The sequence below is a fragment of the Trachypithecus francoisi genome, unplaced genomic scaffold (assembly GCF_009764315.1).
Source record: "Trachypithecus francoisi isolate TF-2019V2 unplaced genomic scaffold, Tfra_2.0 Lachesis_group8, whole genome shotgun sequence".
NCBI classification, from domain to species: Eukaryota; Metazoa; Chordata; class Mammalia; order Primates; family Cercopithecidae; genus Trachypithecus; species Trachypithecus francoisi.
This window is the reverse complement of record NW_022681473.1, coordinates 66212000-66226384: the sequence shown is the minus strand read 5'-3', so window position 1 is coordinate 66226384 and position 14385 is coordinate 66212000. Positions and strand designations below refer to the sequence as shown.

The window sequence follows — 14385 nt, the reverse complement described above, 5'->3', positions numbered from 1 at the left end:
GATAGCTTAAGCTGAGGAGTTGGAGACTGCAGTGAGCTATGATAATGCCACTGTAGTCTGCATTCCAGCCTGAGCAACAGTAAGACCTCATCAGAACAAGAAAAAAGGAAGAGAGCACTTATCTCATAGAATTGTATCAAGTAGCACCAGGCATACCACAGCCCCGCCTCATGGAGTTTATAGGCCAATGGGGATATGCAGTATTTGGACTCCTGCATGTTGACTCCACAGTCTACCAGTCTGTTCAGTGTCCCTAAATGTTGGAGCCCCGCTTTGCAAGCTGTGGGGAGAGGTTATCTGAAACCTCCTGATGCATCTTTCTGGACTGTTTCTTTTACTCAGAAGTAATTAAAAACATTATTTTTACAGTAAAACAAATACAAAAACAAATACAGTAAAATAAATACACGAAGAATTTGCGTGAGTTTTTAAAATTTAGGGCCAGGTGTGGTGGCTCATGCCTGTAATCCCAGCACTTCGGGAGGCCGAGGTGGGTGGACCACCTAAGGTCAGGAGTTCGAGACCAGCCTGGCCAACATGGTGAAACCCCATCTCTACAAAAATACAAAAATTAGCTGGGCATGATGGCAGTGGCTGTAATTCCAGCTACTGGGGAGGCTGAGGTGGCAGAATTGCTTGAACCCAGGAGGCAGAGGTTGCAGTGAGCCAAGATCATTCCATTGCACTCCAGCCTGGGTGGCAGAGCGAGACTGCGTCTCCAAAAAAAAAAAAAATACATTTAAATGTTTTAGGCATCAGCATGGAGAGATCCATTGGAGATCATATGGTTTGGTCAAACCTGTTTTCTAGGTGGGGAAACTGATGTGGAGAGTGGCAGGACCTGGCCTCACCATCCTGGTTAGGGATCTCCTGTCATCAAAAAGATTCTAGTCTGCTCCTTTCCAGATCTCTGAGCCCTGCAGAAACAACAGGTGGCTTCCTCTTCTTCTCCTGTGGAGGGTGAAGCCCAGAGGCCAAGACTGGGAGGAGGGTTCTGGGCCTTCATCCATTTTCTCTAGCTCCTAACATTGCCCAGAGGTGGGCCACCCTGCCTACCCATCAGCCTCCCCCTGCCCCTCTGCCAAATCTGGACATAATTATAGTAATTATACTGCATATAAACAGTATAGGTAACTGCTTCTGAGCATGATTACAGGAGATGTTTACATACTCACAACAGCATCAGAGTAAATGATAGCTTCCTTTCCCCTTAATACTTAGACCTTTCAGGGATAGTTAGCCAAATCTCAGCATTGAGGGTGTGGGAAAGACCTTACAATTTCCCACTACCTGCAAAGCAGGAAGGCACCTCGGACAAAGCAGGGTCCCAGCCAAGATTTCACAGGACATCAAGAAGCCTGCAGAGAAGTGAGCTAACATCTACTGGGCACCTACTGTATGCAGGCACTCAGGGGAGGCCAGCAAACACAAGCAAGTTCTTTCAACCTATTAATTCTGCAGGCTGATATTAGTGTATCCTCACTTTACAGGTCCGGACATGGGTTCTCAGAAGCTTGGTGTACAGGGTCACCCGCAGTAGGCCATGGAGCTGGGCATGGGCACTTTCCACGGTGCTACCCGGTCACATCAGCGGGCCAGCTCTGCCCTCTTCCTTTATCGCCTCTTCTCACTTCTCGCAGCTTCCCTTTCCTGGGCGGCTTCCTGCAGCCCTTGCTGGCCGTGGGTCTCCGCTCAGTTCCCCAGTGTCAAGGCCGTCTACTGCCCCCTCCACCCCTTCTTCCTGTCTCTGTTGGGTGACTGGGTGTTATCTCTCCAGTAGAAGGGGGTGGGGTGGGGTGGAATGGGGAAGGGTGGAGCACAGGGCGAAGGCCTTGCCAGGCATCCCGGGGTCTCCAGCTAAGCGAGCGGCTGCAGGGAGTGCGGCCTCGGGGTCGCCAGACCCTCGGCTTCCAACCACACGCACACACAAAGGCTGCCCCGGCATGCGCGGGAGAGCGCGCTCGCACCCACGGCCGTGCGCACACACGCACAACTGCACAAAGACGTGCACACTCCTCCATCCACACCAATACACTCCTTAATAGGGCCCGCACACAGCCGTGCGCCCTCACGTACACCACACCACCACCACCATACACACACACACACACACACACACTCACTCATACGGACTCGCACGCGGGTGGACCCCTCCCCCACCACAAACGCCGACCCTGGGGCCCTGACGCGTCCTGCAGCGCTGCCCTGGCTCGCTGGGCGGCGCGCGCACACGCAGGCGCGCGCGTGCACACACACACACATACACACACACACACACACACCCCGCGCAGTTCCACGCCCCTGACCGCGGCCCGGGCGCTGCGCTGCTCTGCGCGCCAGGAGGCGGGCGGGGACCGGGGGCGGGGGCGGGGGCGGGGGCGGCGGCGGCGGCGGCCAGGAGAGCTGAGAAGGCGGAGCAGGGAGCCGGGAGCCGGCTGGCCCGCGCTCCTCCTGCTGGCCGGGGATTTTCCAGCCTGGGCGCTGACGCCGCGGACCTCCCTGCGGCCGTCGCGGACCATGGGCGACAAAGGGACCCGGTGAGTGCAGGGCGGTAGCCCGGCGTGGGGCGTGTGGGGGCGACCTCGGCGAGGGCACGGGCGGGGGCTCCGGTTGCGTCCTGGTTCTGTGTTCGCGGCCACCCCGGGATCTAGTACCAGCTCTACTCCACCCGAGGTCTCCTGTGTGGTCTCCCCGGCAGGGCCGTGGGCGAGGGGGACCCAAAGGGCGAGGGCCGGGCCGCCCCATGTGGGCCGCGGCTCCTGGCCCAGACACACTCACAGCTCGCTGACACCCAGCGTTGGCCGACAGCCGCAGAGACGCGCAGGGGCAGGTTGACACACAATACACGCACGGGCACACTAACCCGTGGCACAGGCATGCTGGCGCACACACTGGCAGCCACTGGCACACGCTCATTACACGCAGTGGCACGCCGTCATACACGCCTCGGTCAACACATTCTTGCTTACAGCCTTGTTGGCATGAACAGCTCACACTCCAACATACACCAATTCTAACACACCCTCGTGCTGGCACACACGTGTGGGCATACACTGATACGCACACTGTCGCCTGCACTCGCTGTAGCAAACACTCTTGCTGGTACACACATCACCCTCACTGGCACACACACTTGTGCTGGCATGTCTCACCAACACAGTGGAGCGCAAGGCCACACCAACACTGACCCCCATAGACACAATCAGACTAATGCTTGCAAAGACTGGCACCCCGCAGGCACAAGCTGCTAGCCCGAGGCCCGCTGACACACACGTTCCAGGCCCCACATGGCCAGAAGTGGAAACACACATCACACAGGGTAGAACGCTCCCCACTGCCCCCAGCCTGGGGAAAACAGATCACATCCCATCCAAATAGATCGCATCCATCTACTCTGTTCCCTTTCCCTCTGACCTCCTGAGGAGTGGCTGGCCAGGGGCTGTTTTGAACCTAGGGCTGGGAGAACCCCTCCTGTTCTAGAACCTGGCCTGAAATACTCAGAAAGAAACGGTCTATGCCTCTGAAAGGGGAAAGTGGGACAGAAGGAGGAGGGGGCTGGAGCAGGACAGCCCCTGGGGGCAGCCCTTCAGACAGGACCAGCCCTGGTCAAGGGCTCAGCATTGCCACCCTATTTTCCCCGTTGCTCTCCCCACCCAAGTGGGCACAGCAGCCTCTTCCTGGGCTCTCCCTCTTTCTCATTGTTTTCTGTCTTTCTCCTCTCCTATTCTTGTGCCTGACTTCTGCCTCCTCCCTTTCCTCCCCTCCCCTCTCCTCGGTTCCATTTATTATTAAGCTCTTGCTGTATACTAGGCATAGTGTGGGTGATCAAAGATGCGCAAGGCCCACTCCTCTGAAGGAGCTAACAGACTAGAGAGACACACCCCAGTGGGCACCACCTTTCGGGGCCACTGACAAAGCCATTTCTCACGCACTGCCATCTGAGACTCTCTCTCAACACTGTAAGAAAGGGCTTCCAGAGATTATTTCCATTTTCTAGAGGAGGAAACTGAGGCTCAGAGGCAACTTAGGCTCTTAATGTTTAGAAACTACTTTCCAGCCATCCTCCTGACAGCTCTTCCAGGAGGTTAATTTTCCTCTTCCTGTTTTCTAGCAGAGGAACCAGAGAGCTGGAGAGGTCATGTGATTTGCCTAAGGTCAAAAGGGGCCAGAGGCAGGGCAGAGGCTGGAGTTCACTTGGTCATGTCTCTGTGGATGGCTCTAGGGCACTACCAGGTCCCACATGGGCCAGAGAGGGGTGCCCTGCTCTGTGCTGGAGGCCCAGGCTTTGGGGGAGACAGCAGAAGATCATGCTGTGCCTGCATGCATCTTGATGGCTAGTCCCCATTGCAGCTGGCTGGCCAGCACTGTGACCTAGGCCTCTGTCCTCAGTAGAAAGGTATGTGACTCCCTCCCCAGCCACATCCATCTTGACCCATGAGGTCAGGCTTTTCTTCCTGCAGGGTATGGCAGGGAGTTGGAGCCATTCTCTACTCCTCCTGTCCTTCCTAGGCTGCCTTGTGATTGGGGTAACTCAGCCTCTCTTGGGTCTCTCTGTACCTCTCTGTGACTTGGGGGATAAGTGTCATTGCTGTCCTGCTGACATGATTGTCAGGAAGATGTGGACACCATGGGCTTCCAGGCACCTGTTGGAGACCCTGTCTCTGAGGCCAAGGTATTTTCCATGACTCCCCCTGCCCTGCCTGGAACTCACTGCTGGACCTTTGGGACATTGGGCAATTGCCTTTATTTTCCAGACCTTAGTTTCCCATCTGTAAACTGGAGCTATCAATACTTACATTTTAAGGCTTCCCTTGTACTTACTGACTTCACTGGGCAGGGGAAGAGGCACTGCCTGAAGCCTGGAGCCAAGGCCCAGCTAAATCCACCTGATGGTGGCCCTGACCTCCCCCTCAGACTCTCCTGCAGTCCCATGAAGGCTTTCTGTCCCTTTCCAGACAGTCTGCTAAGTAATTTGGAAAAGAAGGGCAAAATCGGTAATGGGCTGTACCTTGTCTTTTTCCGTAAGCCATGAGATTCTACTTTATCTATGACTTAGAGGAGGAATCTGCAGATATCGAAAACTGAACATCAGGAATCATTGCATCCATCCCTCCATCTGGAATTGCACCCCCATATGAAAGTGACAATGAAAATTTATCAGAAAGTGTCACTGCCCTCTAGGAATTCCCAGGGTCAAGGGGGAAAGAGGTGTTAAATACCTGGACAGGACTGTGCGTGTTGGCTCACACCTGTAATCCTAGCACTTTGGAAGGCTGAGATGGGCAGATTGCTTGAGCTCAGGAGTTTGAGACCAGCCCGGGTAACATGGTGAAATACCATCTGTACAAAAAATACAAAAATTAGCTGAGTGTGGTGGCACATGCCTATAGTCCTAACTACTTAGGAGGCTGAAGTGGGAGGATCACTTGAGCCTTGGAGGTCAAGGCTGTAGTGAGCCATGATCATGCCACTGCACTCCAGCCTGGGTGAGATAGTGAGACCTGGTCTGAAAAGATAAAAACAAAATACCTGGACAGGACTAATCACAGGGCAGGAGTATACTGGTTGCTGTAAGATGCTCTGGGAACAATCATATATTCATTCAACAAATGTTGATGAGTGCCTTCTGAGTGCCCAGGGCCTGGGGATTCAGAGAGGAAGGAGTCTACTCTGTCCTCCAGGGATTTAGAGCAGAGCAGGTGGTCATAATTCAGGATGACGTGTGTTGTGGGAGGCTTAAGGAGAAGTCCCCAACCCAGGCCCAGGCAGGGAGCATGGCACAGGAAGCTCTCCTGGAAAGGAGGTGGCGTTGGAACTGCTGAGCTTCATCTGGAAGGATGAGAAGGCCAAGGGGGCGGGATTGGGAATGACATTCCTGGCCGAGGGTGCAGAATTTGCAATGGCTTGGAGGCAGGAAGCAAGGCGTGCAGCCTGGGGCCTGGGCTGGGGATGACACTGAGCCTTAAGAGGTAAACACAGGCCGGTCACCAGCAGCCTGGGAATGTCAGGCTAAGGAGAGAGCATTTTCTCCTGAAGTGGATGGTGATTCAGAGAAGAGTGTGAGGCAGCTGAGCACTGAAAGCAGATGTTTTCATTTCAGAGAGATGTCTTTGGCAGCGCCAAGGAGGGTGGATGGGAAGAGCAGGCCTAGAAGCAGGGAGACCAGTGAGGAGGTTGGGAAGAAACCTGAGAACTAAGGCTGCGAGCTCTGAACTTATGCTGCAGAGAGGATAGAGCTGAGAAACATGAATGTGAATAGGAGGTGGAGTCCATCAACCTTGCTGGTCCATGGGACCTTTGCCAGGTATCTGGTGTGTTAGAATTATACGCGTAATCTCAGTGAATTCAACCGTAATCTAGTAATGTAGTGATTGTTGTCCCCATTTTGCAGATGAGGAAACAGACTAGGAGAGATTAAGTATTTGTTCACTGCCATTCAGCCAGCAAGCATAAGAATCCGGGCCTATTGGCCCACAAAGCCCTCTCTGCTACTCGATGCTTTTGCCCAAGAGAGGGGGCCTTGTCTGGCTCACAGTTGGCCTCCCTAGCAGCCCCCAGCCTCAAGTTGTGCATCCTTTCTGGGCCTTGCTGTTTCCACTAACTCAACAGACAACATGAAGGATCAGATTTAGACAACAGGAGGGACTTCCTGAGAGGCAACAGTAGGAATGGAATTTCCTTTCCTGCAGATGTAACTCCTCTTTTTTCAGAGAAAGGAGGATGATGGGGACATGTAATCACCAGCTCTCTGTGAACTTTGGCTGTCATTTCTCTTGGTGGTTAAGCCCTGTGTGACCCATCTTGGCTGGAACATGGGGAAGTCCTGTAGCTTTGGCCAGGGCTGCTCGTGGGCCCACTGGGAGTGGTAGCATCGAGCCTGGCCCATTGTCTCTGATACCTGATTCCAGGCCAGCCTCTGGGCTTCAGACTTCTCCACTGCTCTCTTCCTTCCAAGTTTGGGCCTCCTTGCCTGAGGCTGACACCTCCTGTTGGCATGGGTCCAGAGGTCCTGAGTTGTGGGCTTGCCACTTCTCAGGGCTTCTGACACTTTGGGGTGTCAGAAGAACAGCAGGCTGGGAGTCAGCACACCCCAAGTGAGGTCCTGGCCTCTACCCAGCTGTCCTCCGCTGCTGCCAGAGTGCTCGTGCCTACCATCTGGCTGAGGCCTGCAGGGCTGGGAGCAGCTTGGTGAGGGAGCCAGGGCAGTCTGTTATAGGCTGGATGTAGTGGGGCTTCTGCGTTAGGGGGTCTGGATCCTGGGGTAAGGATCAAAATGCGAGGCAGGGCTTTGGAAATGTGAATGAATGATGTCGCATAGGGAGGAGGTATAGAGTATGAAGAGAGGATGATTAGGGACAGCCAGGGCCTTCGAGAGCACCAGTGCCTGGGCATGGAGAGAAGAGGGAGGAAACTGATGGAAGGCCATATTCTTGGAGCCAAAGAAGCAGGAACAGACCCACAGAGGATGAGCTGGACCAAGACCCCTCAGATTCAGCCAGAAGACAGTAGCTGGTGGCATGGGTTTTGATGGAGTGGTGAGGGCAAAGCTAGGCTACAGCGGGCAGAGAGGAGTGGGAGAGGACCCTGCTTTTCTTATGCTTGGAGCAAGGTTTGAGCCTCTTGGAGGAAGGGCATGAGGCCCAGGGCTGGGAGCAAGCAGGCAGTGAAGACTGTGGGTATGGGAACCTAGGGGTTTTATCTCATCCACCCCCTCCTTCTGCCTTATGTCCAGAGGCAGAAGACCACTGCCCTGTGCTGTCCTTTCAGGCTTAGGCTGAGGGATTGTGAAGCGTGAGCTGGTCCTGGGGAAGACAGAAGGAAGAGCCTAGGCCAAGGTGCAGATACTGGGTGCAGGTGTGGGAGTGTGAGGGGTGAGGCTGTGGAGGAAGGGGCAACCTTGGCCAGTAGGCCTTGGGTGTGTGGTTTCAAGATACTTTCTTATTCATTCATACTTCAGGCTGAGTGAGCTCCCCATTTGGTGAGCAGCTTGTGGTTCAGGGCTATTTCTGTTCTCAGTTGATACTTCCTCACCCACACTGGGTCTGCATCCCCAGGAGATGCCTGGCAGAGGTTTGCTGAACTGGACTGAACATTTTTTTCCCTTCTTGCCTCTGCTGTTGGCCCAGGGACTCCCTAAGTGCTGAAATTAGGCCTTTCCCATTAGTGAATCCTAAGACTGAAAACAGTATTTCCCACATTAGGCAAGTTCTCAAAAGAGAGGGGTGGGGTCCTGACTCCTGCATCAGACTGGGAAGTCCTGAGGGACAGGGATATACCACCTCTATTAGCATGGGGCGCCTGAGCCGGAGGCGTGGGAGCTCCTTCATCTGATTGGCTTTTGCAGGTGGGAGCCATGTCTCCCTCCTCAGACTAGAGGCTTCTGAAGGAAGGATGTCTCCCCCATCACACTGGGGGCTCCTGAGGTTGGGGCCTTGTCTCCTACGTGAGTCCTGGGATTAGAACAGGTATTGTCTCAGATGGTCCCTGGGTGCTCTGCGTTCTTCCCTCCCATGTGGACAGGATGGGTCCTGTCCCAGGGGTGGCTTGAGTCCTAGTAGGGGGTTGGAGAACAGAGGGGGTTGGCAGGACAGGGTGGCTGCTTTTGAGAGGGCAACAAAGGACTCTGTTGTCCCAGTCCCCTCCCACCTTCCCTAAGGGGTCGTGGCAGGGTCATCTCTCCGGAGACGCACCTCCTCCTTCCTGGGACTGGCCCCATCTTTAGTGCCACTTCAGAAGAACTGCTTGTTCCTTCCCAGGAGACCTGGTGCCAGATGAGGCCCCTGGGAGTTGGACCAGACAGGTCCCCAGAATTCTGTGTGACTAAGGTCACCGCAGGAACTGAACAGCTTTTCCTCTGCCTGGGGCTGGGCAACACCTGGCTGAGGCCACAGTTGAGCTTCTGTCTCCCTGAACCTGGAGAGGGATCTGCTGGTCTAAAAGGTCTTCAGCACTGGGAGCACTGTGACTGATGTCGAGTCAGCGGGAGGCAGGATGCAATGTCTGAACCATTCAGTGGTTCAGCAGCCCATGTATGGGCCTGGATGAGGCAGGAGGTCCCTTTCATGCTGGCCCTGGACCTGTAGCCCACAACCAGCTCACTTGGTCTTTGTGCAGCCTACCCTTCCCTCAGCCTTGCAGGGAGGCTTGTTGAACTGGACTGAACTCTTTCTTCCCCTCTTCCCCCATCACACTGGGGGCTCCTGAGGTTGGGGTTTTGTCTCCCACATGAGCCCTGGAACTAGAACAGGTATCATCTCAGATGGTTCCTGGGCACCTTGTCTTCTGCCTTCCCGTGTGCAGGATGGGTCCATCCCAGGGGTGGTTTGAGTCCTAGTAGGGGGTTGGAGAACAGAGAGTTGGACAGAGGGCGAGCAAACCTCTGCCAGGTTTGTTCCCTCTTCACCCTTGCCCCTGCCTTGTGCAATGGGCATGGACAAGTTTTGGCATAGGGCCAGGGGAGGGGTGGGGAGTAGACTGCTGGGGCTCACCGCCTCAGAAGGGTCCCAGAGGTATGCTCTACTGCATATTTATTGCTGTGTGACCTTGGGCATGACATGCACCCTCTCTGGGTCCTAGTGTCCCTATGAAGTCAAATCACGTGAATGGCCCTTCTGCTAGCAGGTCCAGGAGTGACCTTTCTTCTGGTCGGCCAAAGTGGAAGATTGAGCAGCTCAGGCCTCTGCTACAGGCCAGCGGTACTGAGACCACTAGGGAGTGTGTCCTGGGTGGGGGTTGGGTGTTGGGTGCTGAGGGCCAAGAAGGAATTGGCTACTGCTCGAAAGTGTGGTGCTGTCTCCCATGGTATCAGGTGCTTGAACAGCAGTCGTGATCACCTCCAGGGACATACAGCATCTGTAGCAGGTATGTGGCTCATGCCTGTAATCCCAGCACTTTGGGAGGCTGAGGCGGGTGGATCACTTGAGGTCAGGAGTTCGAGACCAGCCTGGCCAACATGGTGAAACCCCATCTCTTTTGAAAATACAAAAGTTAGCCAGGCATGGTAACACGTACCTGTAGTCTCAGCTACTCAGGAGGCTGAGGCAGAAGAATTGCTTGAATCCAGGAGGTGGAGGTTGCAGTGAGCCAAAATAGCACCACTGCACTCCAGCCTGGGTGACAGGACAAGACTGTCTCAAAAATAAATAAATAAAATAAAATATGGCAAAAAAAAAAACAACAAAAAAAAAACAAAGCATATTTAGTAACCCTTTGCCCAGGTGTTTGCTCCTCATGAACGCCCTTCCCTCTCTTTTAAGACTCAGGTCAGGCCGGGCGCAGTGGCTCATGCCTGTAATCCCAGCACTTTGGGAGGCTGAGGCTGGTGGATTGCAAGGTCAGGAGATCGAGACCATCCTGGCTAACACGATGAAACCCCGTCTCTACTAAAATTACAAAAACTTAGCCGGGCGTGGTGGCAGGCATCTGTAGTCCCAGCTACTCAGGAGGCTGAGGCAGAAGAATGGCGTGAACCCGGGAGGCGGAGCTTGCAGTGAGTGGAGATCTCGCCACTGCACTCCAGCCTGAGCGACAGAGCGAGACTCTGTCTCAAAACAAAACAAAACACACACATACACACAAAACACTCAGGGCAGGAGCACTTCCTCCAGGAAGCCTTCTCTGCTGCTCTGGGGCCTCCTCTGGGCATCTGCAGCCCTCTTGGTGATCTGATTAGCATGGAGTATTAGCAGATTTGCATAGGGGTTAGGCTCTTGGAAGAACCAGATTTCCTGGTTTCCAGTCCCAGCTCTGACACTTACCAGCTGGGTGGCTTCCCTGATTACTTAACCCTTTCTCTGCTGTGGCTCCCTTATCTGTAAAATAGGGTAGTATGTTGTCATGAGGACTGAGTTAAAATTAAGTAAAATAAAGAAAGTCCCTGTGCAAGGTCAGTGTTATCTTGCTGTTATCGCTTATGTGACCTCTCACTGGGCCTGCCTCCCTCACCCAGCTGTGAGCTCCCCCAGGGAAGGACCTGTTTGATTCGTTTTTTTGAGGCTTCCAAGTCCTCATTACAAGCCTGTATTATTGTTGGCTTTCAGTACCTGATTGCTGACTTGACCACATACAACAGCTTTCCCATCCTTAAAGGCCTGGATCATGTACATTCACCTCTTCCTCTGGGAAACCCTCACTGGATTCCCAGTGCTTTGTGACCTTCTTGTAATCTCTCTCTGTCAGCACTCATCCCTCCCTCCCTGCATAGATCCTGGGTATTTGCACACTCGTGATGTCATCTTGTGAGGTCAAGAACTTTTCAAGAGCACCTGGCCTGGATCTGCTTGTCCCCAGCACCTGCGCAGAGCTGGCATGCTGCTGAACTCCATAAATATTTGTTCAGCCAAGGCATCTCACTGGGAGGAGATATTCTAGGGGGTGGGCAGTGTGGTTGGTAAGGACCATAGGACATCATTGCTGATTTCAAAAATGTCTCAAAGTAGCCCAGAGCCATAGGAATTAGATTATTCTTTGTAACCTAAAGGGCAGAGGTCACTGGATGTCCAGCTTTACCTTGCTGGAAGACTGTATTTTCTGACAATCAGAGCTCTTTGGGAAGGGGCTTGGCGGCTCATTCCCACTTCTGGGCCTTTGTTCCTGCTGCGCCTCTCTGTCTACTTGTTCCAGTCCTACTTCCTAAATAGGTGCCCCGGTCATGAAGCCATTCCCTCCTGGCCTCCGGAGCGTGCGCTCAATTCTTCATCCTCATCCTCAGTCATGTACTGAGCCTTTCCCGGGTGTGGGCAGTGGCATGGGAGAAAAGGGAGTCCCTCCTTAGGATGGACATCTGGGTCTGGCTGCAATCCCTCCAGTGTGGTTTGACCCGGCCTGAGGAGGGGACCATGGTTTCCGATGACCTACCGGTGATCAAAGAGCTCTTTATTCAGCTGGACAGCCTCCCTTGGCTGGCAGAGCACAGAGCTCCCCATCGGCTCCCCACTGGGCAAGTACTCAGAACCCACCTAATTACTGGGGACAGAATTCTGGGCACTGCATCCAGCAGGCTGCGGTCATAATCAGCTAATTAAACCACCCAAGCATTGCTCCTTGGCCCAGAGCAGAGGGAATGGGGGTGGAGTGGTGAGGCTGGGAGGAGATGTAACAGGGGAGGCTCAGAGATGGGTCTGCAGAGCAGGGCTGGGAGGGGGAAGCAGGAAGTGCAGAGGGAGGGTGTGAAGCAGGGAGAGAGGCAGGCAGATGCCCAAAGGTGCCATCTGAGGAGAGCACCCAAGTGGGGTGAATGGAGGGCAGGGGCTCTGACCTGGGAGACAGGGATCCCACTTCTTCACTGTCCCTGTGCTGCCATAGGCAAGTTGCTTTTCCTCTTTGGGCCTCAGTTTCTGTATGTGTCAAGCAGGAAGTAGGAGAGGCTTTGGCCTAGAGGCTCCCTAAGACCCTTTCCTTCTCTTGTTGGGAGAGGGCATGAGCGGCAGCGTGATTCTGGCAGGATAGCTTGGCCTCTGGCAACCCTGCTTTCTGGAAGTGGCAGACAGTGTAGGAGTCTGTTCCAGCCTGAGACTGGGTCAGAAGGGAAGACGGTTGGGAGCAGCAGTCTGCCCACCTGGCTCCCCAAGCACGTCCCGCCCTTGGTCCTGTCTTCGGGACTATCCTGTGGTTCCCAAACTAGTCCTCAGCGAGGGACTCTTTAAGGCCGAGGTCTCCCTCCCCAGGGCTGGGCAATGTCATTTCCATTTGTGTAGAAATTGCCCAAGTAGCACCCTCAGAGTATGTGGAGGAGGGGCTCTCGGAGCTAGAGCCAAAAGGTTTGGAGGTTGCAATTCAGAGTTAGACTCTGCTTGTACTGCTCACTTGCTAGCTCCATGACCTTCAGCTTGGGTCTTAACTCTCTGGCCTCAGTTTTCTCCTTTGGGAAATAGGTATAATAATATTAATGGGGTTGCTGTGGGCAGAGAGGGTAAGGGCTTCAGAAAAAGCCATTGTCGGCCAGGCATGGTGGCTGACGCCTGTAATCCCAGCACTTTGGGAGGCTGAGGTGGGCAGATGACCTGAGGTCAGGAGTTCCAGACCAGCCTGGCCAACATTGTGAAACCGCGTCTCTACTAAAAATACAAAAATTAGCCAGATGTGGTGGCACATGCCTGTAATCCCAGCTACCAGGGAGGCTGAAGTGGGAGGATTGCTTGGACCAGGGAGGTGGAGGTTGCAGTGAGCTGAGATCTTACTACCGTACTCCAGCCTGGGTGACAGAGTGACACTCCGTCTCAAAAAAAAAAAAAAAAAGCCATTGTCATTCAAGACTGAGAGTGGATCTCAGCTCCTTCCCTCTCCCATGTCCCCTCCCTCCTCTTTCATCCCTCTTTTCCATGGTCCAGGGCTGTGCACACAGCTGTGTGCGGGGGGTGGGGGCTGTGCCGGCCAGCTGAGAAGCTCTGAGGAAGGCAAGAAGGGAAGTGAGATTGCCCATGGTCAGCAACAGCAGTGTGGTGCTGGGGTAGCTGGGGCTCCTCCCCTCTGGCCCCTCACCCATGGCAGATTCTCTAGGAGGAAGTGGGGAGAGATTGGGGAGCAGGAAGCTGGGGGCAGTTGTGGAGGGAAGTCCCTCGGCATCCTGGCCCCAGGCTCCTCTTTCTTAACCCTCACCCCTGTGCACAGCCCCGAGTCTGGCTTTCTGCCAAAGGAGCCAGCAGGCCACTGTTTCACACTCTCAGAAAGCAACAGCCTTCCTGGTTCCCAGCCCCGAGTAGGAGGTGCCTGCTTGGAGCTCAGGCACTTGGAAAGCAGTGCCTACTACAGGGTCTGCCAGGTCTGGAGGAGGCAGCAAAAGTGAAGAAAGACCCCCAGCCCCCACAGCCTCTCCTCGCAGTGCTGGGCTGAGACATGCCAGGGACTCTGACTCCAAGGCAGCTGGTTACATAACTAAGCATGCCTCCCTGCTCCTTTCCTCCCTGTCTCCCTAGAGGGGCCTTGGAGGAGGTGCTGCATTGCCCAGAATTCCTGAGCCCAGAAGGTCATGGGGAGCATCCCCCTGCCTTGGATAGTGGTAGTGCCGCCCACACCGTGTAGAATGGTGAGCCATGTAGGATGGTGAGCTGTGTATGCTTCCTCAGTGCAGGCCTCTGGGGTTGGCTCTGAGCATTGTCCCCTCCAACTCTCTTGGGAGCAAAGCTGCAAAGGGAAGAAGCCTCATTAGAGGAAACAGGCCTTGTCCTGAGATAATTTGCCTGAAAAACTGCCCCCAGAGGGAAACTGGCCTCTCTGCAGCCAGAGGAACAAATAGCTAGCATTTTACACTTTGTCCCATTCTATTCCACAAACATTTCTCCCTCCACTCAAGGAATGTCCCGAAGCGGCCAGGCCTGTCCCAGTGGTGTGTCTCTCTCCAAGCGGGAAGGGGATTTATGGAGCAGCTCTGCTCTGCCTCCCACCTGA

General features: G+C 54.4%; 1 protein-coding gene across 8 annotated transcripts in view; it reads left to right on the top strand.

Annotated features, from left to right (window-relative positions):
* The first annotated feature begins 2202 nt into the window (after positions 1 to 2202).
* The window catches only part of ARRB1 (arrestin beta 1), a 98273-nt gene continuing 86090 nt past the window's right edge, over positions 2203 to 14385 (top strand). For all 8 annotated transcript variants that reach the window (XM_033206511.1, XM_033206510.1, XM_033206505.1 and 5 more), the window contains exon 1: positions 2203 to 2537. In XM_033206511.1, coding sequence (XP_033062402.1) covers positions 2518 to 2537 — 20 coding nt within the window. In that variant the 5' untranslated portion in view covers positions 2203 to 2517. The remainder of the gene's footprint in view (positions 2538 to 14385) is intronic.